This window comes from Lepisma saccharinum, chromosome 8 (genome assembly GCF_977018435.1).
Source record: "Lepisma saccharinum chromosome 8, izLepSacc3.1, whole genome shotgun sequence".
Taxonomy (NCBI): Eukaryota; Metazoa; Arthropoda; class Insecta; order Zygentoma; family Lepismatidae; genus Lepisma; species Lepisma saccharinum.
In genome coordinates, this window is record NC_139236.1 from 22,333,313 (window position 1) to 22,357,229 (window position 23,917).

Here is a 23,917-nt window from a genome sequence, read left to right on the forward strand (position 1 = left end):
CTCTCTAGAACACGGGAAGATTCGTAATTGTGCCGTGCATTTAGACTTAAACCAGGACAAAAGTAATAACAAAGCGAGACATTTCTGCGAGATGTTCCTGAAGTGTTCTTGAATGTATCCTGAACATTCTCAAGATTTTCCACTCCAAGAAGAATACGCCATTTGGAAACACATCAGCCATGTTGGATTTAATGAACCATTTACTTTTTCGACCATATTGTTTGTTTCTCTCTCCGTAATATGCCCCTCTTCTATCTGACTATAATATTTATTAATCATTCAACAAAATATCTCATACTACTAAGCAGACACTTGTTTTATTAAAATACTTTCCTCTTGGTGCAACCATTTTTTTTATAATTTGAGAATAAAGTGAAAAAATATCGGATTTTCCTGAAAAGGGGAAAAAAAAAAAGAATTTTCTGGAATTGTTCAGGAACACGTGAAGATCATTTCGCAGAATGTTTCGTTTTGTTATCTTTGTCTGCGAGTCGACCAAAAATGCCCCATTGCACCGGACTATAGGCAGACCTGTCACGCGAACGAACTGCACTCTGCATATGAAATAACTTGCGCTGTTGCCACGTCGCTGCTCACAACTGGATTTGTTCGGAGGTTCATAACGATCTGTTTACTTTGTAATATACGTGATACAAAAATGGCATCATTATTTATGGGCTCTTTTATCCTGATGGGAGAGTTTACGTTTACGATCCAACTAGGCTACTCTTCATGTTGAACGTTGCCACATTGTATGCAGGAAAACGATTCTTGGGGTTCGCATTCTTTTTCTTTCCGTTGTGTGACACCAGCGGTATGAAGCTCAGCCGCCTAGTTTGATGGCTGTTGCTATACTTCATATCTACTTCAATTCGTAGTTTATGCTATGACAATAAAATGTATATTCTTGGTTTCATTGACTCTTCCATTCATACCCCCACCCCCATTCATTGACATTGAATGTACACCGTCTAGCTCTCGAACTTGTATATTTTTTGTTTCTCGGTTCTATACACGGCAATTTATTTCTGCAAGGGTAAGATGAAAATGTTGCTTGTAATTTTTCTAATAAAAAGGATCAAACCTATAATTTCAATTTTCCTAAATTATCAAATTCCCAACGAATTCATATTTTCAGAAAGTGAAAAGCTCGAATGATTGAATCTTGCCCAGGATAGGGACGGATGGAAGGCTTGTGTTGCTGCAGCCATGAACCTTCGGTTTTAAAAAGGCTAGAGAGTTCGTCAGTTTGCTTACGGGAATGACATGGCCCATAAGTTTGATCGTCAGCCCATCCACACCCCCAAACAATTCTCCATTCATCAATGCATGTTATCAGCATACGTACATCTACTTAGTCCCGTACCAAGTCCGCGGAGTAGTTTAGCATGCTGGCATTTTAGAAACAATATCCTATTTATCAATAAGATCCAAGGATTTTCTGGGACTACAAATGCTCTCGAATATTTCTGTCGATGCTAAAGTGTCGAACCGTGTTTCCTCATTTTTGCGATCGAAGGAAGTGACAGAGAATGCGAGCATGCAGCTTAATCGTGCAGGAATCCAGCGATGTAATTGCTGCTGCATCGATCTGGATTCCGGATTTCCGTCCGACCTGCATTCATCCGCTCTTGAGCTCATAATGCAAGTTTAATTAATGTAAGAAATTGTTCAGTCATGACGAATACATTAAAACACTAGGAGTTCTCACTTTGTACAGTTTCTCTACAGCACCTGTTTCCACCGTGCTACGCCATCGGATTTATTATTTATGGCTAACTGTTATCGAGACTGCACTAATTATAGCTACCAAGATTAGCTAGCTGTTCTTTAATTCACGCAGTTAATATGAAGTTCCAACATGTCCTATCCAATTTGACTAACGGTTTTCCTGAAGTAATGTGAGCAGTGGCGAACATTCCATTTACCAAAGAGTAATGTGCGCTACCCCTGACTGTTCGAGTTAAGTCGAGTTCGCACGGACGAAGCTAGGTAGCGTACGGAATTGAGAGCTTCTCTCGAGCGAGGGAGTGCTGGAGTAGGGGTAGATGGCAAAGAATCGAACGAGACAATCATTTTTTTTTTCATCTAAGGTTTCCTTCCTTATTATCTATGAATATCAGGCGAAATACTTTGGCTTGAGTATCAGGTGAAATGATCTCAAGTCCAAATGTTTCCTCCGGTGCGGAAAGTTCACGAACTTCCCAGTCCCCTCACCAATTTGTACCTGGGTTTGATTCAGTCTGTGAGAGCCGCACTATAGTAACTTTACATCTGGGATCAACATGGTTGTGCTTATTAAAAATTTAGTAACATATAATATTGCATCATAATACAGGGGTTTCACAAACCTGAGAAACGTGGAGATCTCATGAAATTTTAAGAACATAAAAATTTCAGAGAAAATAATCTAATCATGAGTTCAAATGAAGCATATCTTGATGGAGAATGAGTGGAACCCACCGTCATACCATCTTTGCACCCTCGTGGCACAATTTAAATGTTTTTACTGAAAATTATTTGACTGAGTGTGAATTCGAGTAAGATGGATTTCTCGAATAATGTGTTGAATGGAACAACAGGACATGAAAATAAACTTCATCACGTTGTACAATAGAGTTTAACCTTGATTAGATATCTTCTCTCGAAATAGAATGAGTTTTCAGGATCTGAAAAAACTCCTAACAGCAGTCCCCTGGAGGCAGTCTCAACTTTTGAGTATTAATGAGGAAAGTTTCCCAGGGAAATATTTGCACTGTTAGTTGTTTTGTAGTTGCATTCGCCATAATGTAATTCTCGTAGCGTTTGAGCTCATCTCGTGTGGTTGCGGAAAATGAAGTGCACGACATGTACAAAACATAGTACTACTAGAAACTTGAGGTAAACAATGAATCCATTATAGATGGGTGAATCTTGATGTCTTACAACAAAAATTAATCTGACAGTGTTCACACATTGGAAGACATGTCCGAGAATGGAGATGTTTGTAAATTCTAAACGTGAGGAGGATTTCGACTGTTGTGATCGGAAAGCGTCTGTGCTAAATGAAATTGAAATGTAGAATAAAATTTGAACTTTATTTCGCTATTCACAGTTTCGTTAAGCGGCTCCGGCGCCCACCCAGCGTCGTATAAAGTGGGAACCTGGAGGAAACTCTGGGGGGTAAAGGCGGCCAAGAGCGTGGTGCTGACACATCCCCCCCCCCCCCCAGCTCAGCCGAGATCAAGAAAGTGTGGGGCCGTAACTCCACACCCCACTATACGCCTCCCTGGCATGGTGCAAAGCACACGGGAGCACTTTACTTTTACTTTACAATTTCGTTATTTTATGCATTTCAAAAATATGTATAGGCGCTAAATGGCTGGGCTGACTCGTAGAAGTCCCAGCCAGGACAGTGGATTTCCTTTATATGCATTCCTTCTTCAATTTCGGATAATTATCATTAACCTTCATCAACTCAATTAGCTTGCAGAGACATAAAAGCGATCTACAAGTACAAAATTAAACAAATGTAATTGTTGAGCTTATCTCATTGTACCCATATATGTTATCATGATCTATAGGGTTTTGTCGAATTTAATGCGCAAATTACACGAATAGGAAACTATCAATTTTCGACCACCTACATCTTATAAAAAAATCATTTAATATTTTAATGTATTTGTGTTTTTATTATTCGTCGTTCCTTTTCTGTCAATTTTGTCTTATCGCGAAGATGAGAATGCGTGATGAGTACGTGAAATTGATGAAGGGACACTCGCTTTCCACCTGCGTCGTCATTTTTGCTTAGATGAGATGATATGAAAACGAGCTTTGAGAGTTTTCAGTTCCATTTTCGTGTAGTTATTTTTTATTCAAACTTATTAAAGTTCAACGGCATTGTATAGAGTGAAGATCTTTTGAATTGCCCTGTACAGGCATGAGTACTTGAAGTTAGGCACAGGTGTTCAAAGCACTTAACAGCATATTCCACTTTAAAATAACTGCTCCTCCATCTTTCGCAACTTGGTGAAGATATTGGCTGCTCATGAGAATTCAAACCTGCTCCGTATCGATTCCAAGAATCTTGCCCCTTTACACTAAACCAATCGTCAAGAACCGCTTGATCTTAGTTAGCTCTCTCAACTGTTGCCCGGTTCTCTGGGTTGGAAAGCGGCTTTCAAATGGAAAGCAGCTGCCATAACTCGGCGAGAACTCCTTCAGGCCTTACACCCCGTTAAAGAGAGAAAACTTCCTTCCATTATGGACCATTCCTCCCGCCCCACGGTCATTTCTTTAATGTCATGTCGCTTGAAGTGTGTACCATTTGGATAGAAGCTGGTTCCACCGTCGCCGCCTTCGACACATAAAGTTTCCAGAGCGTGGTAGACTTTCTGGGAAAGATTCTGATTAAGTAGATGACATCCATGATGTTTTTGTCTGAATAAACACGAAGTTTCAACGTTTAAGACGTCCGTTGTTGAATTCCAATGTAGCCAGGAAACAACTTTCACATACTTACTGGCCGTTCAACTATCTATTTAAAACTTTTAGAACTAGAATTATGGTAGTTAGAAGGACCTTATTTGCAACATGTATTAGATTCATTGTTGTGCCAGAAAACCATCCATATAAAATAATTGACTGATATGTGGGGAACCATAACATCTATATACTAAAACATGATTGTTTAATAACACTTGGGCTGGACAAACCTAGTCAGCTTTTTGTATTTTATAAATATCGATAACTCCTTGATTGACAAAGCTCGACTGATACGTTCTGTTCCACAGGAAAAGTTTTAAAAAGTATATCATAGACTGTCAACTGGTCAATTTGCACTGCCATCCAACCACCTCAAAGAAAATTACCATGAACGTTTTTCGAAAGTATTAGCGTGACGAATGTAATTTTAACGAGTCATTTTTGAAAAATTATGGTGCATCCACTTGCAATTTATAATCATTATCATGATATAATATTCAAATTTAAATGAAACCCAGATGTGTCCGGTTTATGTAAAGTGACAGGCAGGTGGTTAAATTTTAACGGTAGATTACTGTAAATTTTACGTTAACTTCTGACGGTGTACCACTCTAAACTAAAGTAAATTAGTCTGAAGACCAGGACCTGCCAAGTGTTTTTTTTTTTTTTTTATATGCGTGGACTCGAAAGAGAGCGTAAAAGGATATGTTGAACGCTCCAACTGGGAATCTAATTCGGGACCGGTTGCACCAAAGGCGAGAGAGAACCCGCCCTTTGACTACGCCGGAGCGCACGTACTAGCCAATCAATTACACTTGGATCATTCCCACAGCCTTCTACGTTTCCAAGCCACGAAATACGACAGCGTGAAGCATCGTTGGCAGGCCTCACGTCGACGACTATAGCTAACACCATGATAGTAGTCCGGTCAAGGTCACTCCTACAGTGTTGCCAATAAGCAACAGTTTCAACTTCCAATAATAATTCCGAAGGAAATTTTAGAAAATATTACTTAACGTAAAGAACATTACGGGATATTTTTATTTAATTATATACTTTCTTGACCATTCAGAAAGAAGATAAAAGCATATTCCCATGAAATTCGCAAGAGATTTTCTTTTACTTCAAATTGTAAAAAAAATGGAAGCAGTGACACAAGAGGGTTAGAAAAAATAGTGAAACATTCTTAAGGTTCGTAGATGCCTACAGTATATATTGTATACACAAAATATACAGGGTGGCTCAATAAGTCACTTATCACCCCCAGTACAAGGCCACTGCAGCGCGCAACATGGAAATGGTGATGACCAATCGTTATCAGGCCAAGGGGGAACCACATTGACGCCACCCATACGGTCGGCGGCCATCTTAATGTCCGCCATCTTGAATTCAACTTCAGAATTTTAAATGGGAAGGGGGTCGTGCGACATATCAAAATGGTCTAGAATTTCACGGGAAATTCAATGGTGAAGGTTTTTTCGACGTATCTTGAACCAGTAAAAAGTTATGACTGAATTCTTGTACCAATTTGCTCCTTTTCGAAGTGTTAGAAAAATGCCTTAAAATTTGTTTAGCGCTTCGGTAATGCATCGAGATCAAAGTGACGTCTATGGAGAGACGTTCGCATGCCATTGCACATTATTTTAATCGGATACATCCATGAAGAGCTGTGCATTATGAATGGTTGTCGCGAACAATTTACAGTGTGACGCTTCCACTGAATTAAAAGTCCTTCACAGTGACAAGGCTAATGTTTATGTTCATAAGGAAGTTCATAAACAGAATATTCGATGCTTTTTATCTCATAACCCATTTTCGACAGATCAAAGCTGAATGGTTAGTGTTGGTAAGTTAATGGTGTGCCGTGCTGTGTGGAACACGATTGGTTAGTCAATTTTCCATCAACGGAACCTTAAATGCTTAGGGCTACTTGGATTTGTTAAATAAAGAGTTTTTTTCATCCTTGCTTATGGAAGAAGGTACTTTTTACAGAGTTTTTTTCAATAGGGAAGAACACCAGAACACTTATGGGAACGTTATGAACCAGTTTTTGTCCAAAGTTAGTTATCAGATGACAAGGGTCACATATTCTGTCACTTTGATCTCGATGCATTACCGAAGCGCTAAACAAATTTTAAGGCATTTTTCTAACACCTCGAAAAGGAGCAAATTGGTACAAGAATTCAGTCGTAACATTTTACTGGTTAAAGATACGTCGAAAAAACCTTCCCCATTGCATTTCTCGTGAAATTCTAGCCCATTTTGATATGTCGCACGACCCCCTTCCCATTTAAAATTCTGAAGTTGAATTCAAGATGGCGGACATCAAGATGGCCGCCGACCGTGTGGGTGGCGTCAATGTGGTTCCCCCTTGGCCAGATAACGATTGGTCATCGCCAATTTCAAATTCCATGCCGCAGTGGCCTTGTACTGAGGGTGTTAAGTGACTTATTGAGCCACCCTGTATAAGCATTTGAAATAAAAAAATAAAACGTTCCAAGAATTGCAAAAATTTTCAGGTTACATAATGTAAAATATTGTCGCTGGCTAAGTCGCGTTCTATTTGATCACGTGAAAACTTTCAGCGAGAAAGGTTGAAATAAAATATTGAAATTAATTTTAAAAACACATACAGCGTCTTTAGCGTGACATGCCAACTGTATTTTATATTTTATTTGAACGAATTTTGCTGCGCATCGATCTGGTGTTCATCTGAGCGATGCCTGTGACTTGTGACCGGCTTCATTTGCTGACTGGAGGAACAAAATATTTCCCATAACAAGAATCATCACAATCTGTAACTCGAATATTAACTGATATCTTCCCGTGCAAACAAGGAAGCAACCGTTAGAATGTGTGTGGATTGTCTTCTATTTCGAATGATTTTAATTTGTAAAATGTCTTCAAGAAGAATAATATAAGCAGATTGTCTCATACTTTATTAATAACTCATAAGATACTTAAGTCTTTTCTTTTCTGATGTTAGAATGGAATCTTGTGAAATTTCAAACTACACTCGTCTTATCTTGCCACTATCCCCAGCCTTGTTTGAAAGCGGCCTCGTCTTATTGCCTCATGGTTGGCAACATGGTGTGTAAATAATAGGGATATTGCTTCCGGCCACTGTATTTTGGCTTCGATTCACGTTTGCTTTTGTCCTTTGCTCCAAATGGATCTCTCGCATGGACTTTCCTGTTTCGCTCTAGCTTGAAAATATGAAATATTCATCATGGCAAGGCTGCGGGGGAAGGGCCCTGTCCGAGACACACTAGCGCTCCCCTTTTCTATTTTTTCCCTCTCGTCAATGAATCAGAATTCCATTTGTTTAGTCAGGGTCGCCACTCTACATTCAAAATCTGGAGAATTCATGGACTTTTTACAAGATTTCGGTAAACCCGACTTACGGTGGACCGTGTTGCTTTAAAAACCAGCAGCTTGTGAAAAAATTCACGTTTCACCAACAGAGGTTCCGTATAGACCACTTTTTCTACCACGGTTCCACCGGAATTACGCTCCATTCTAGATCACGCCGTGTAACAATTTGCAAATATTCGCGAAGAACGTGCACACAGTAGCTTATATTATTCTATATTTCTAGTAGTAGAATTTTTACTTTGTCCAGCACCTCAAATTCATTCTTTATTAAGATATTAAATATATGCATTTTCTAAAAACTGCTTCAAAACATTTGCTGTTTAGTATTGGACAATTGATAACAGGCATATTAGCTACATGTCTAGATTTATGGGTTTTTGCAATCGGTTTGGCACGTTGCCAAACGTATTTTTTCAACTCAAGATCAGGATTTGATCTAAGATCGATGAGTCGACAGTTAGCTTTATACAACATAATGAAATTGTGAACTTAGTTCATTCCCGGATCGTAGATCAAATTGTATCTCCAGTTAGTGATGTTTATATACAACCGGCACGTAATGCATCAGTATTGAAAGTGGTTCAAAAATTGTTAGCCTATATCATTCCAGGTGAATTACTGTGTATTTTTGCAACAATAACAAGGTCTGACTACTGCAATACTAATTATCTGAACAAGCTTTATTACTGTTTGTGTTTGGTGAAACCCATATATGACAGTGTTTTGTCTTATAGTCTGTTGTGTTGTAAACTGCATTGTTTATTGTAGTACAATGTTAAATGAACAGATTGCAGATTTTTCGAAATTTCATTTATCCAAAACGAGCAGGGTCACGTCAAGACAGTTCACGAAGAAAAAATAAGCGCGAAAATGACGCCATTCGAGAGCTGACCCGTTTTAACAACTTCGAAGCTGAACCATTTGTAATCTTGAATCCAAAGTAATAACCTGAGTAGAAAAGTGTATTCCTTGAAGGAACACGTCCACCCGCACTTAGTAGGTCAAGCATCTAATCTAATTTTGCATATGTAGCCTTAGTTGTTTGTCAGATGACCATCGTTGACCGTCACGTAAGTGACGTAAGTCTTTTGATTAGTACCCAATTGCTTATAAGGTATAGTATATGCATAGTCGATATTAACCTTGAAGATGCAAACTTTTCAATCATGCAGCATAAACAGATTTGCTTGCTTTTATGGATGGAAGGAGTTATCAAGTGTCCCACCTGGCGCCTTCCCTCCCCATAGACTGCAGAGTCTGCACATTCCGCAAAACTTCAAAAACTAAATCGCTTTGGCGTCGCCAGAACTTAAGATATAGTTGTGTGGGACGCAGCCACGAGAATAAATCGGCCAGGTTCATTGAATCTCCATTGCCCGGTGCTTTCAATGTATGATATATTGTTTATGCACAATAGTAGTTTTGTTTTGCTTTTCCACGTTATCAAGAAAAGTCCAAAGTGCGCCTGATTGACGGTGCAATAGAAACTCAGATATGATCTAACTTTCATATGATATGTTTTTCTTTCTCGGCTCTTATGTATACTCTTTAATTGGAACAGTTAAATTGCTGTTGAATCAATATTGCTCTATAATTTGTTGTACATTCACAAGAAAAAGCGTGTTAAAGTGCAGACAAAAGAATATAGTAAAGTGAACTTGGGATTTAAATTAGACACTTAATATTTATGACAAACAACGCCCAAGCTAGTGTGTGTGTTACAGGCTGTCAAAAGATTCGTGTAATAAGCGTACTGCCGTGATGGTTATGGCATGGTGAAGTAGACATTGAACTCGAAGTGCGTAACATTTGATTAGTTCGGCAACCTGCATCCAAGTCACAACACTAGAGAAGGATCTTAAAACGCTAACGTGTCATACACGCTTGGTCCTTTCAGTTTGAGTGCAAGCAGTCGTATAGAATATTAACTAACTAACTCTCTAGCCTTCTTAAACCCAAAGGTTTATGGTTGCAGCAACACAAGCATTCCATCTGTCCCTATCCTGAGCAAGATCAATCCAATCTTTTCCCAGTTTGTATGTGGAAGCATCTGAGCCGTCGTGTCGCTGTCTCTGCGAAGACAGCGACTGATAGTGAACTACTTCCTCCATCTTCGCTCGATGCCCTCACATCCTTCATATCACAATGTCTCAGACGAGAGTACGCTGGCAAGGTATCGGCTCCACCCTAGTGTCACTAGACCATTTGGTGTTCGTGCAGACGAGATCCTGTCAGCATTTTGTGTTGACAGTGATCTTCCTGGCGTCTCTCTACTCATTCCGCCTCTCCCGACCTGGGAGTTTCCGGCACCTTCTATCGATTTTTCTCTGACTGCCCATCCAAAGGCAGAAATACCAATGGTCGTATACCAGCAGCGGTTTATTGAGCTTCGTGCCAATTACCCCAATTTTAATATATTTTATACGGATGGGTCTAAGACAGTCGAATCATTCAGTTGCGCCTTCTTCCTAGACTCTCAAAGTACCAACTATTCTCTACATCCTGCATGTTCCATCTATACAGCAGAGTTGTACGCCATTCTAAAGGCACTGGACTTTGCAGACGTCAATGGTCTGAAGAGAGTCCTTGTGTGCAGTGATTCGACTAGCGTTTTGCAGACTATGGATTCGCCGAATTCTCGGTATCCAGTAGTGCAACGCCTCTTCAGACGGCTCGTGTCTTTATCTGCCAGTGCTGATGTCTGCTTCTGTTGGGTCCCTAGCCACGTGGGCATTCAGGGGAATGAAGCAGCTGATGCTGCTGCCAAGTCTGCTGATGGAGACGGCAACGTTCTCGTCCACCTTCTGCCAGTTAGCGACCTGCAGAATGTGTTTCGTGGTTGCCTTCTTGACACTTGGCAGGAAGAGTGGGATACGGAAACTGGGAACAAGCTTCACGCTATTAATCGCACCATAGGTGCTTGGCGTTCCTCGTCCCGTCCCTCTCTCCGAGAAGAAGTTCTCCTAACTCATGGTCACTTGCTGCAAGGGCAGGACTCTCCGTTGTGTCGTTTTTGCAATATTGTTTTAAGTATTCGGCATATTCTCGTTGAATGTGCCGATCTTGCTTACCTCCGTCAGAATTGTCACCTTTCTGGCTGTTTGTCATCCCTGTTGGGTGATGACAACAGTATTTTATCAAATGTTTTTAGTTTCTTGCGAAGAACTGGACTCTTCCACCGTCCGTAAGGAGGCTTTTAGTTTTTTCTGACTTTTTAATGTGTTGTGTTTGTCTTGTGCAGGTCATTTTACAACCTTGCACTTTTAATTTTCCCAAGGGGCTTTTTACACCCCTTGTTTTAACCAGTTAAGTCAGAATTTTAGGTAAGGGTTATATTTCCCCAGGAGTGACGACGCACCCAAAAATTTTAATTCATTCATTCATTCAAATTAGCCACTTCATATTCATGACAAACAAGGCACAACGAATCTAGCTAGTGTGTGTGATACAGGCTGTCAAACGATTCGTGGAATAAGGGTACTGCTGTGATGGAAATGGCATGCTGAAGTTGACATGAACTCACAATTGAATTTCTAAGAGCACAACGTTAGAATAGTAAAACATCTTGGTGAAGTGCTTATCGAAATTTCAATCTCCAAGTTCTCGTAGTCCTCTGCCAATGTCTTCATCCACGAACCAGAGAAACTTTCCAGTGTGCCTGCAGATAATTGCGGTAATGGCTAAGGAAAGCTTCAATGATTCACTCTTAGGCTCGTCTTTCCTTTTAATCTTGTATCTTAATTCCAACCACTTCTACTTGAATTTGGTTGAATTCATTGAAAGAAGGAACAGTAAGGTAATGTTCTTAATCGTGTTGCTTGTGTATGTACGATGATTGTTGTAATATCTACTTTTACATACTCCTGCTACAATCATGACCCCAACCTCAAGGGACAAAACATATGCTCTAATTCCTCTAACCGTGACGGGGCTGGTAGTATCAATTGAATAATCATAATTGCGTTTTTTTTTCAATTGTCATTAGCATACATTGCATACGTTACACCCAAAAGCAGACGTGTCATATGCTTCAACTATCATCCTAGCGTATGCTTCCGCTCCCACTCATGTATTGCGTGGTAAAGTACCACCTGTTCATCACTGAAAGTAGCATCTAATTATAACTTATAATTATTTGACATTTCATTCCGTAACAACAGAACACTGACTGCAAATAAGGTCATGATACGGTCGACCAGAATGCGAAAAAGAGTTGATTCCTCCCCGTGCTCGCTTTATTTCTAGTCAGTATTGTGTGGCATTCCTGTTTGGAACAGTTCACAACTATGAATACCTACATTTAAACTGTAAAGGAAATGCATTACGTGAAAGTTTCTCATCAAATGCTTCTCTCTCTCGGGAATCTTTCGTCCCGAAGAAGAAGCAAACTTAGAATACTAAATTCGTGCAATTTATAGTAGAAGGTGTTATGTCTATAAATTAGTATTTCAGCCAGAACTGGAAGGGAAATATTATCTTCCGTCAAACTTCAATGCAGTTGAAATTGTTAACTTAGTTTGACGCGTAGAGAGAACTGACTGTGCAACTTCAGGAATATTCGCGATGAACTATTAATCAGCAGTCCGACACAGTACTACGGTCTTGAAGAACTTTGGATACAACATGGAAGTCCTGATTCATGTAAATATTCTACATAAGTTCTCAACTAATATACGCATATTATGAATGCCCAGAGTAGAATGTTCATGTATCACTCCTCTGCATACACACTCCTCCATAGTTTGATTAAAATATCGACTTTTGCGAAACACTTAAGTAGTTCGGAAACCTGCATCCAAGTCACAACACCAGAGAAGGATTTTAAAACGCTAATAGTGCCATACGCTTGGTCCTTTCAGTTTGAGTGCAAGCAGTCCTATAGAATATTAACTAACTAACTCTTTAGCCTTCTTAAACCCAAAGGTTTATGGCTGCAGCAACACAAACATTCCATCTGTACCTATCCTGGGCACGATCAATCCAATCATTTCCATCCTTACGGATTTCCTTTTGGTCCATCTCATATTATCCCTTCATCTTCATCTTGGCCTTCTTGCTGGATCATGTGGGCGAATGGTTGGCACATCGCGCTGCGACGCCAAGGTTCCCGGGTTCGAATCTCGCTCGGGCTTGGTTGTTTGTGAATGTCCATTCACCAATTTCACCATTTCATCACTCATCACCATCTTCGCAAATTAGCCAAGAGGCACAAAACGGGAAGTAAAATAAACTAAATCAATCAATCGTCTTGGTCTTCCTACAGGTCTCTTAGCATAAGGTCTCCCAACCAGAATCCTGTAAACTCTTCTTTCCTCTCCCATTCGTGACACATGGCCTGCCCACCTAAGTGTTCTTGATTTAATTATTCTAATATTATCTGGACAGAAATACAAATTGTGCAGTTTTCAATTATTTAACCTTCTTCATTCACCTGTCTCCTGATCCCTTTTAGCATCAAATATTTTCCCTATGGATTTTTTTTTTCAAGTACAAAATGTACAATCCTAGATCTTTCGCTGTTAGCAATTTGCATACTTCCAAACACCCTTATTTCAAATCCTGTATTAGTATCCTTCTTCGTCTACCCAGTCTCTTCGTTCTGCCCCAAATGTTTCTTGACCAAATCAACACCTGTTAAAGCATGGGCAATTCATTACTTCTCTTCCACGTGTTGGTTCATTTAATTTTCAACATTGTTCGTGATAGACCTATTGTAAAATAATCACATTTACGTGAGGAAAATGGCTAATATGCACAATTAATAAGGACATTAGAAAAAATTGGAACACTTTTTCTAGTGCTAAACCGAACGTTCCGGTACGAACCTGGCTTGTGCTCACCCATTCATCAAATTCATCTGTATGATCATTCATTCACATCGTTGCGATTAGCTAAAAATTACAGGAAAGCGACGTAAACCCAGATAAACTCTCTTCTCCATCTGGGCGGTAAGGGTAGTTTTTAGAGCAATTCCGCATAAGCTATCACGTTACGATCGTTGCAGGGATAGGGGCGGGAAGTAAATATATGATTTACACACCACTATTGACAGAAGTTAATTTGTGTCAATCTCTTTTTTCTCTTTATAGTATTATGCCATGGAAATGTCCCGAGCTGGCGGCAGGCGCGAAGGATGGGGATCAGCAGAAGCAACGGAGATGGTCCTCAACAACCTCTTCTATATCACAGCTAAGGTAGGCACTTCTTTTTCTTTACATCTGCAAGGATTATGTTAGTTTCAAGTTGTGATTTCAGTCAATTTATGTTCGATGTTGCTATCTTAACTTATGTCATATATGTACACATAGGCGTGTGAGTGATGGCAGACTAAACTCCACATATGTTACAACAATGAAACAATTTTTTAAACATTGAAATATGAGCATACGTGCGTGCGTATATGTGTAGAGGAGGGGTGGCTAAGGGTAATTTGTAGCCACGATAACTACCGCAAATTTAGAGCATTACGCAGACATTCTTTGCACGTAGGTACCTCGAGACACTGGCCTAGTACTGTATTTAAAATATATTGTTCAACTCGTTTTAAAACAGCGGCCAGATATGGCTGAGAGAGATTCGAACTTTTAATGTTTATCTACAGTGCCACTTGTATTGAATAAAACAATAACCCCGGAAATATCACTAATTGGGGCAATATTTTTAATTGTATTGATTTCTCAGTCGTTAATGCGTCTGATTACCATGCGAGAGGCCTGGGTTCGATCCCCGGTGGGAGAGAACGGGTTTTTTCCCCACCTGTTCAAACGGCTTCGGCGCCCATCCAGCATCGTATTAAGTGGGTACCTGGAGGAAACTCCGGCGGGTAAAGGCGGCCAGGGCGTGGTGCTGATCACATCATCCCCATCTTCGCCCGAGATTAAGAAAGTATGGGGCCCTAACTCCACACTCCCTATACGCCTTCATTTCGTTGTGCAAATGCAATGCACAGGGGAGAACTTTACTTTTTTTATACTTTTTATTGATTTGTTGGAGCTACTGCTAAATAGTTTTTTTGTAGCAAGGTTATTTCAAATTTTACATCAAGTTTTATCTAGCAGAAGGAAACACCCAAAAATTAAGATGACGAACAGAGTTTGTATTTGAGTTTTGCTTTTATGACCACTTTATGCACAGAGAGGCTAATCGTGATCAGATCCACCATGTGCTTCCATCGCCTATCGTACCCGAGACATCTGAATTAGTAGGCGACCATGTTAGAGGACGAGGAGTAAATTTGAAATAAATAAATGTGTGTCTCTATGTAGCGACGGATTGTAGAAATGTGGAAGGACAATTAGGATAACTGATGCCTCTTACTTCGAAAAATAACTATTTCTGAGTGTGAGGAAAATTTAATAAGTCACTTATATTTGTTATGTAGCTACAGTCCGTCACAAAAAAAGCACCACTGTGGTTGTGCTCAGCTATGAATTATGTGATCTTCCGGCAACTGGACGATATAGAAAGCAATTTCTTTTGCTTTGAGCCTGTGAACCGGACAAGAGCAAGGGTGGAGCCTTGGTCGCATGCAGGGTGGATAAAACTCATGATTTGTATTAAATCGTCCACCTCCTTGGCCGTGCGGTCTAAGGGCTGTGCTTTGGGCTCCGACTGTGGGACGGCGTGGGTTCTAGTCTGCCTGGGTTAAGTCTCTAGGTTTTCGTCCTCTGTATAAAATCGGTGGCAAACCACCATCGTGTGGTAATTGGGAAACTACGAGAGAGTAGCGTAACCTAGTCTCGGATATATCCTATAACGGCTGAGGGTTCGACGTGCTGACCCCACGGCACCCCATTACCGGTTGAAGACCTCCACACCTCTAAGGGTGTAAGGGGACCTTCCACGTAGTACAATTCTCACTTCACGCAGTACACCCTGGACTGCATTTTGCAGTCTAACGAGGCTCTGGCGACTGGCCCTATGGTCAGTATAATTCTGTGTGGTGTCCTGTGTTTTGTCGCTGTATGTGCAGCCTCAGTTTCTAACCGGTGACTGGCAGTCGGGAAATAGGCCAAGGCCCTTCGAGGGATATCGAGCATGGGTTATTGTTATATTAAATCACGCCAAACGTGCATTTTTTTTTTTTTAACTTTTTTTTTTGACTGTATGATGTCAGCAGCTCTGAATTAAGTATTGTACGTTTTATTGGAAAATAATTATAGACTAATCTTGTACTCTCGTGTATTCCATCTTTTCTCGATATTGAAGAGTACCTATTCAGTCAACTCCGCCACTTTAATTCATTTTCGGAGATTATCCGAATTTTGTCAGATTTTTAATACGCGAATCCAGGGCTTCTTTGTCGATTTTTAATTTATAATATTTTGTTCTACGATTAATTTAAGATTTAAACTATTTAAATTTATTTGGCCAAAAGCATGAAGTGTTCTCATGAACGTGATGATCAATAGTAGTCAGAGGCGTCTCGTGAACGCATGCGCAGCATGCACCGCATGCGTTCACGAGACGCCTGTGCAAGTAGTATTAGTTTGCTCATTAAAAAAGTAAACGTAGAATTGGCTGATATATTTCATAAATTGCGTTAGAACGTCCTGGGAATCGTTGCCCTTGAATTTTTCTGTAAAAGCGGCCCATTGCCCTTTTTTCTTCAGGCTTTCAGATGTAATGGATTGCTTTCATATGGAGTCTCGTTCCTTCTGCTTACAACAGTCAACCTATTCCCTCTTTTCTATTATTGTTTTGAGTTCTTCGTCCTGAAGTGCGTTGCCGAATGAAAATCGGTGACTGATTGCCGAAGTCATACGACCGACCACGAGGAGGATTCCAATGCTACCCACTCATCTATCTTAGACACCGCTGCTGAAAGACATTGTGATACCCAAACAGATTGTACATTGGTCGGAAAATTGAGCAGTCGTGTTTACAGATGTTTGCGTTTAAATTTGATTGTCATAAACGAGATTCACTACCCGACGCGTTCATAAATTAGATTTGGACACACAAATATAAATTCAAAATTATCCGAATACAGAGCCAATCAAATCCTGGATCCGATACCAGAAGAACGAGTTCTAGCTCCGATAGCTGAATCTCGAATACTAGAATGATACCTGAATGTCAAATCCTGGCTTCGATATCCTGGAACAGAAGCACCTAATATCGAACACTTTATCCAAGAACCAAATATCGAACCCTGTAAAATTCTTCCAAGTCCTGTGGTCCATATCCAAATCTCGAATTCTGCATCCAAACCTCGAATCCCAAATCTTGGTTTTCTGATATTGAAATCCTGCATCGTGGATTTGATATCAAAATCTTAAAATCTTACCCTTCCCCCAACCCTCTAACTGAAGTCGAAATAAACATACCAGGGAGCTTTGTGCACCAGTGACCTACATGGTCATCATAGTCGAAACTATCATCGTTGCCCCTTCCGATCTCCCCGAGAAGTATATTTCCTCCTATACTCTATAATCCTTCCACCGCCTTCCCTTCGTTTTTGCCAAACAAACTGGTATACAGGACAATGTAACCATTAGCTACATAATATAATATAACTCGGATTACAATTACTACTACTTTTCAAGTCACTATAAAAGCTACTACTGTTACAGAGGCGCAACCACGCATTTTTATCTGGGGGGGGGCAAGTACCAGGATAAACATACCATTTATAATAATAACAATTTTATTATTAATAATAAAAGTAGTTACTAATAATGTTATGTTATTATAACATTATTTTTATTATTATTGTTATTGCTATTATTGATTAGCTTTATTTTACTTCGCTTCTTGTGCCACTAATGATTAATTCGTATTAATCCATAAGATTGTATTTTATTTAAACTATCTCTGGAAGCTTCATATTGACCAGGGCATCCACTTGTTTACACCAGTCGTCTATCCTCTGTGGTATTTTCAATATTGCACAGTTGAGCGTTAAGCAAAACTTCCTGATGTGTTGAGGATACGGGAGTTTCATCAGGAAAATAGGTGGTCAGAGCTCCATGGCCTGGGTTTTTAGAGGGTAGACAGGCTGGGAGAGGACTGACTTTTGATTTGGATTTGAGAGAGAGAGGAGGTTGAGAGAGAGGACTTGAGAGGAGAGGTCAGAGTGTCGCTGATCAACAAGCAACGAAGTCCAAACAGAGTTTAGATTTATTGTATTCTACGTCATTTTAAATTATCATTCTTCAGATAGACAGTAATTTATCCAACCAACATGCATGATTCAGGTTTGAAGGTTCATAAAACCGAATGAGTGACCAATGTCTTTTCTAGTTGTTAAGAGATTTTATTTCAGATTTGCCTTTCACAGCCAAGCATTTAGACTTGTCATTTTAATGACAATTGCTCTCATCATGAAGATGAATTATGAATAAGCTACATCATCCATTGATTTATTGTGGGAGTGGTAGGTTTCGATCCCATCATTCAGTAGAATGATACGAATTTGCGAAGGTGGGGGATGAGTGATGCCATGATGAAAATGATGAATGGACACTCACAAATATCCATGCCGAAGCCGGGATTCTAACCCAGAACCGACATTATTGTTACTATAGTATCAAAGACGTTATTATCCTCGTAAATTACGTAAAAAGGGGGTAGAAGTTTGTGCTAAAGCATTTGTGTTCAATTTCACATTAATAACTGAAAACAAGCACATAAACTATTTTTCAAAAACAGAAAATGCTTGATAAATGCATTCCAAATATAATTATTTTTTACATTAACATAACTTTCATGCACGATATATGTTTCACATATATGCAACGTGGAATGGCGTGAACACTAAATTGTGTACGTATTCAAAGTTTATTTAATGCATATTGTATACAGCATATATTTTTTATATACATTACACAACCAACTCATCCATCTCACAATAAACCAACAGCAAAAATTACATAAATTGTCTCTCAAATGTGCACGCTCCCTTTCCTCAAAACAATTGTTCATGCATTTAAAACAAAAGGAATTAACACAAGTCTTATTTCTCTGTCTGGTGATTTACATTGCATTTCAGCGAAAAAAGATAATTTGCGAGCGAAGCGAGGAAGAAAATTTTTGGATATATTTTTTTTGCAGGCTGAAAGCAATATTAGTTTAATAGGACACGGAACACCTAGGCATTATATCATTTACAACTTTTGTGCCTCCCCGATGGTGTAGTGGTTACATCGTCGCCTTGTGATAAAGGGGTCCGGGGTTCGATACCCGATGGAGGCACATAGTGGTTCGGAACCCTTTTTCAGCTATAGGCCCAGTCTCAATTAGCCTTTCTGAACATAAAGTAGACTAAAAAAACAAAAAAAAAAAAAAAAAAAACAAATCAATCAATCAATTTAACATTTTTTTTTTCATTTAGATCGTTCGGCGCCCAGGGCCGTCTCCCGCCGTCCCTTAGCTACGGTTCTGTACTTGATAAGGCTAAGAAAGGCAGGCATTGCGAGCTAAGCGAGGAAGAAAATTTTACGAAAAGTATTTGCATAATTTGAAGTTCTGGGCGGTAATTGCCCCCTGCAGGTACACTTGGCCACCAATGTTTGCCCGCCCCCTTATTTCCGACCAAGGTTGGGGGCACAATGCTTCCCTGTGGTTGCGCCACTGTAGTGTTACTACTGCTACTACCACTTCTGTTATCATATCATCCCCATCTCTGCTACTGAAATTGCTACTAACCAAGCACGTCCGAATATAGATGTGTGATACCTTGGGTGGTTTACACATTTAACTGTTCAAACAATGTCATGTAACAAGTAAAGTTGTGGTTCTGGATCAAATGGGGGTATTGTTTTTCGCATTGTTAAAACAACAAAGCAATGAACGTTCTAATCAGCACTATATATTGTTACAAATATAAATGCAAAGAGACCATCCTCGATGACATTGTGGAAACGCTGGTATCCCGGGTTCGATACCCTGTAGAGATACATTGCATATTAGTTCGAATCTTACTTCAAACTGTAGGTTGAATTCCGATTAACCTTTCTGAGCAGAAAATGAACACGCTGACGAAAGAAAGCATGCAACTTGCTTCATGTCGCAAAAGAAAGAAAGTACCAACTTGTGCTTTGACGACTTTATTAACATCATTAGTTATTTGTCTAACAGCTTTCATCATACTCTCAGCCGAGGGAAAAAGATAAGCTATGATTTTGCTTTACATAATCAAAATTACCTTATGAAAAGTAGTCACGTTTCCATGTACAACGGCACGTTGAAAGTGTGTGTGTAAGGGGTATTCTTACAGTACTCGATTAAGAGAAGTCCGAAATTGTGTTCATCCCACATACACCTCCAATAAACGTGTTCAAAAGTTCAGTTACGGCTTTTTCCCCTCTCTCTCTTTCTTCCACAGTGCGCGACCTCTTAAGTAACAGTCCTTCCATCAAGGAATTTCCCCGTGGATTTATTTAAAAGTTCATTTTCCCTCCAGAAATGTCCATATCTAGGAACGATTTATTGTCGGTCGTTCGCTGTGAAGCCATGAAGAGAATCTTTTATGATTGAGCCTCTCCTTTTTTACTAATCCATCGCGCATTTCGGCCAGGAGGAGTGGTTTCCTGTTGAAGCAACTGTCGTTCTAAGCGCCGTCCGGCGAAGAATCTTAATTTGCCGAAGTAAAATATACTCAAACTTTGTTTATTGTACCCACTGCTCGTTGCCGTACGTAAATTTGTCGCCGGTAACAGGGTAACATTACACTAGAGGTATGATAAATGCTTTCCCTGCTAAATTTAAACTCTCTTTTTTGGAAAATTTCTCACATTTCTGAAGCCGCTAAGATAATCCTTGATCTGATAAATCAAGTCTGCCAGAATTCTTCCTAGAGCATACAAGTGAACAACCTTCGTAGGTTTTGATTTTGTTGTTGTCTAGATAACTATCGAACTATCAAGTTCCTGGCTTGACGAAAACCTGACAAGAAAGCACCCATTGCCATTATGAGTGGCCTGGAGGTTGGCATGAAAGTAGTTTCCTGGCCCGATGCGATACAGACACACTTAGCGACATATAAGGGGAATATACGACGCACGTTTTTAGAAGAGATATCGGGCGGAGCTACTGAGAGCGTGTCCTTGGCGACCAGCCAATGCAGGAGTGCAACGTTGTACAGTTCTTGCGCGCAAGAAGTTTCCATAAAATTCGCCACTTTAAGGTTAATCATAAGATGGGGCACGACATTTTGAACATGACCGTCCAAGTCCCATGAATTTCCGTCGCCTACAGCCGGAGTTATCGCTTCTCGAAGAAACACGGGAACAACACGTCTCTACACACACTAGAGGTCTGCACGGGCCTAAATTGTAAGGCCCGAGTCCGGCCCGGCCCGAGGAAAAGAAACCCGAACCCGACCCGAGTCCGATAATAAGTAAACATGAGCCCGGCCCGAGCCCGAAAACATAATTAAAATTACTTACCAATTCAGCTTTTGAAAAAAAAATGGGCACTGTTGTACTTCGTTAACTAGCTGTTATAAAAGAATGTATTCTCATTTTCGAAGTAAACCATAATTTCAATAATTAAAAATTATTTTTCGATGACAATATTCGCTAACAAAATAGCCACGAGGCCCGGGCCCGACCCGAGCCCGAGAAGTTCTGGTTATTTATGGCCCGAGTCCGGCCCGCGGGCCTGGCCCGAGCCCGTGCAGACCTCTAACACACACACACACACAATGACCCTTTCGTTTTCCATCCGTGTTCAGTCTCCTTTTTTTTTCGTTGCCACAGTGTTGACCCCGCTGAGTTCTTGTGTCTTGGTAAAACTATGGGTGTCAAATTCGGCTGAATATACACAATGACCCTTCATTGTTGTGGGCGTTCAAACATTGCGAGTAAGTTAAGTCAGTTTATGTTCAGCGTTTTCGTAACAAGGGCAGTGTAAGATAATTATACTCGTGCGCCACGAAGAACAGTTGTGAGAGGATTCAATACAGCCCTTATTGATTGATTGATTCGATTTATTTTACTTCGCTTTTCTGCCACTTTTGGTTAATCGCGAAGATGAGGATGGGTGGTGATATGATGAAATTGATGAAGGGGAAACTTACAAACACCTATGCCCGGGCCGGGATTCGAACCCGAGAACCCTGGCGTCGTAGCGCGCTGTGTAATACAGCCATTATGTTTGATAGTTGTTCAATAGTTTGTGTTCCGTGAGTGTTATTAAATAATGTCGCGCCGGCCCCTATAGTGCAGTGGTTAGCATATCGCGATACGACGCCAGGGGTATCGGGTTCGAATTCCGGCCTGGACATGGATGTTTATGAATGTCCATTCATCAATTTCATTATATCATCACTCATTCCCATCTTCGCAATTAGCCAAAAGTGACAGAAAAGCAAAGTAAAACAAATCAATCAAATTAATAACGTTGCTCTCGAAACGTAGTACCAGTAGTACAGGCACCGAGGGTAAAATAACACGTTCACAAGACAGAAATCTTACTTTTAAAAAAATATAAATATGCTGACCAAGGCAGTAATTTATTTTATTAAAAACATAAACTAAACGTAAGGTTTCAACCTTCTAGCAAGGTCTTCACCAGACTCTGCATCAAGTACAAAAGTAATAAGATACCAAAAACAGGGCATTATATATACACAAAACATTACTCCCTCCAGACTATTAGAAAGTTGTTTTGGAACTTTCTAGCAGGTGGCTTTCACTATTGAACTGTACTTTCACCTAAAAGGCGAAAAATATATACTTTCATATAGAATGTGGATTGGGCTTTATATCTCACGCTCTTTTTCCTTCATTTTCTTCCTTCTCCTCTCCTCTTTCTCTCGTGTCCTTTCCACTCTTTCTAACACTTTCTTCCATTCTTTGTTTAACTTCAGTCCCCCATTCTAGTTCATCGTGTCTTCTTCACCTTTCTTCTCTATTTCCTTGGCTTCCTTCCATTTTCTCACTAGCATTCTCTTCTCCCTTCCTATCTGCTTAGCCGCATCCCACTTTATGTCATGTCCTGTTTCTCTCGTGTGTTTAAATATCGCATTTCTCTCTCTCTTAAGTCGTACATCATCCCTATGTTGTTTCAACCTATCTTTCAGTCTCTTTTTCGTTTCTCCTATGTACACATTCTGACATTCTTTACATTTTACTTCGTAGATAATCCCTTCCTCTTCCTCTTCTCTGTTTTCCTTTTTCTTGTTTGCATTCTTCGCTATTCCTAAGATGCTTCTCCCTCCCTTCCTGTAAGTTTTAATGCCCGCTTTCCTAAGCACTTTGCATATCTTTTCTGTGGTCTCCCCCATACTCCTTATTCCAAACCACCTCTCTTTTTCTTTCTCTTCATCTTTTTCTTTCTCTTCCAATTCTCCCCCTTCCTCTTTTCTTCCTTCTTCTGTTTATGTCCAGTCTATCCTGCTTCTCATAGCCATTCTTTTCCAGCTGTTTCCATAGGCTATTTATTTTGCCATCTTTTTCACATTCCTTCGTGCATATTTTCGTTATTCTGTCCTCCATATTCTTTATGAAATTTATTTTTGTCACCTCACTTACATCACTTTTTTTTGTAGCAGGATACCCCTGCTGCACACTTCTTCTGATGCCAAGCGGTTTCAATTTCTTCTCCTCTCTTCCTTTTCATCAATATATCAAGGTAGCTTAACTTGCCTTCTTCTTCTATTTCAAGTTCCAATAAAATCCCTCTTTCTTCATCTTGTATTACTTTGGCAAAAAAGTCAAGCTGCCTCTTTGTTCCCTTCCATATGCCAAAACAATCGTCCACATATCTGCAAAACAAAATTATTTTGTCACCTCCTTTTTCTATCACTTTCTTTTCCCATTCATTCATAACCAATTCAGGCCAATGCTGGGCTTAGGCTAGAACCTATATTCAGTCCTTCACTCATTAACATTATTTTATCTCCCATTATACTGTAACCGTTATTCCAAATGGTTTCCAGCGCCTTCACTACCCTTTCACTATCCCATTCTCCTATAATTTCCTTTCCCATTCTCTTTTTAATAATGTCCAAAACGTGTCCCCTCTTGATGCTTGGGAACATACTTTTTACATCTAAGCTAAACATTGTCGTCTTCATCTCATTTAACTTAAGTCCTTTTATGAGGTCTACTACTTGCTCACTGTTCTTAAC

The 23,917-nt window shown here is 39.9% G+C and overlaps 1 protein-coding gene across 4 annotated transcripts in view; it reads left to right on the forward strand.

Annotated features, from left to right (window-relative positions):
- Positions 1-23,917, forward strand: part of fry (microtubule binding protein furry) — a 1,034,138-nt gene that overhangs the window by 650,173 nt on the left and 360,048 nt on the right. For all 4 annotated transcript variants that reach the window (XM_083126340.1, XM_083126342.1, XM_083126341.1 and 1 more), the window contains one exon: positions 13,929-14,033. In XM_083126340.1, the coding sequence (XP_082982466.1) occupies positions 13,929-14,033 (105 nt within the window). The remainder of the gene's footprint in view (positions 1-13,928; positions 14,034-23,917) is intronic.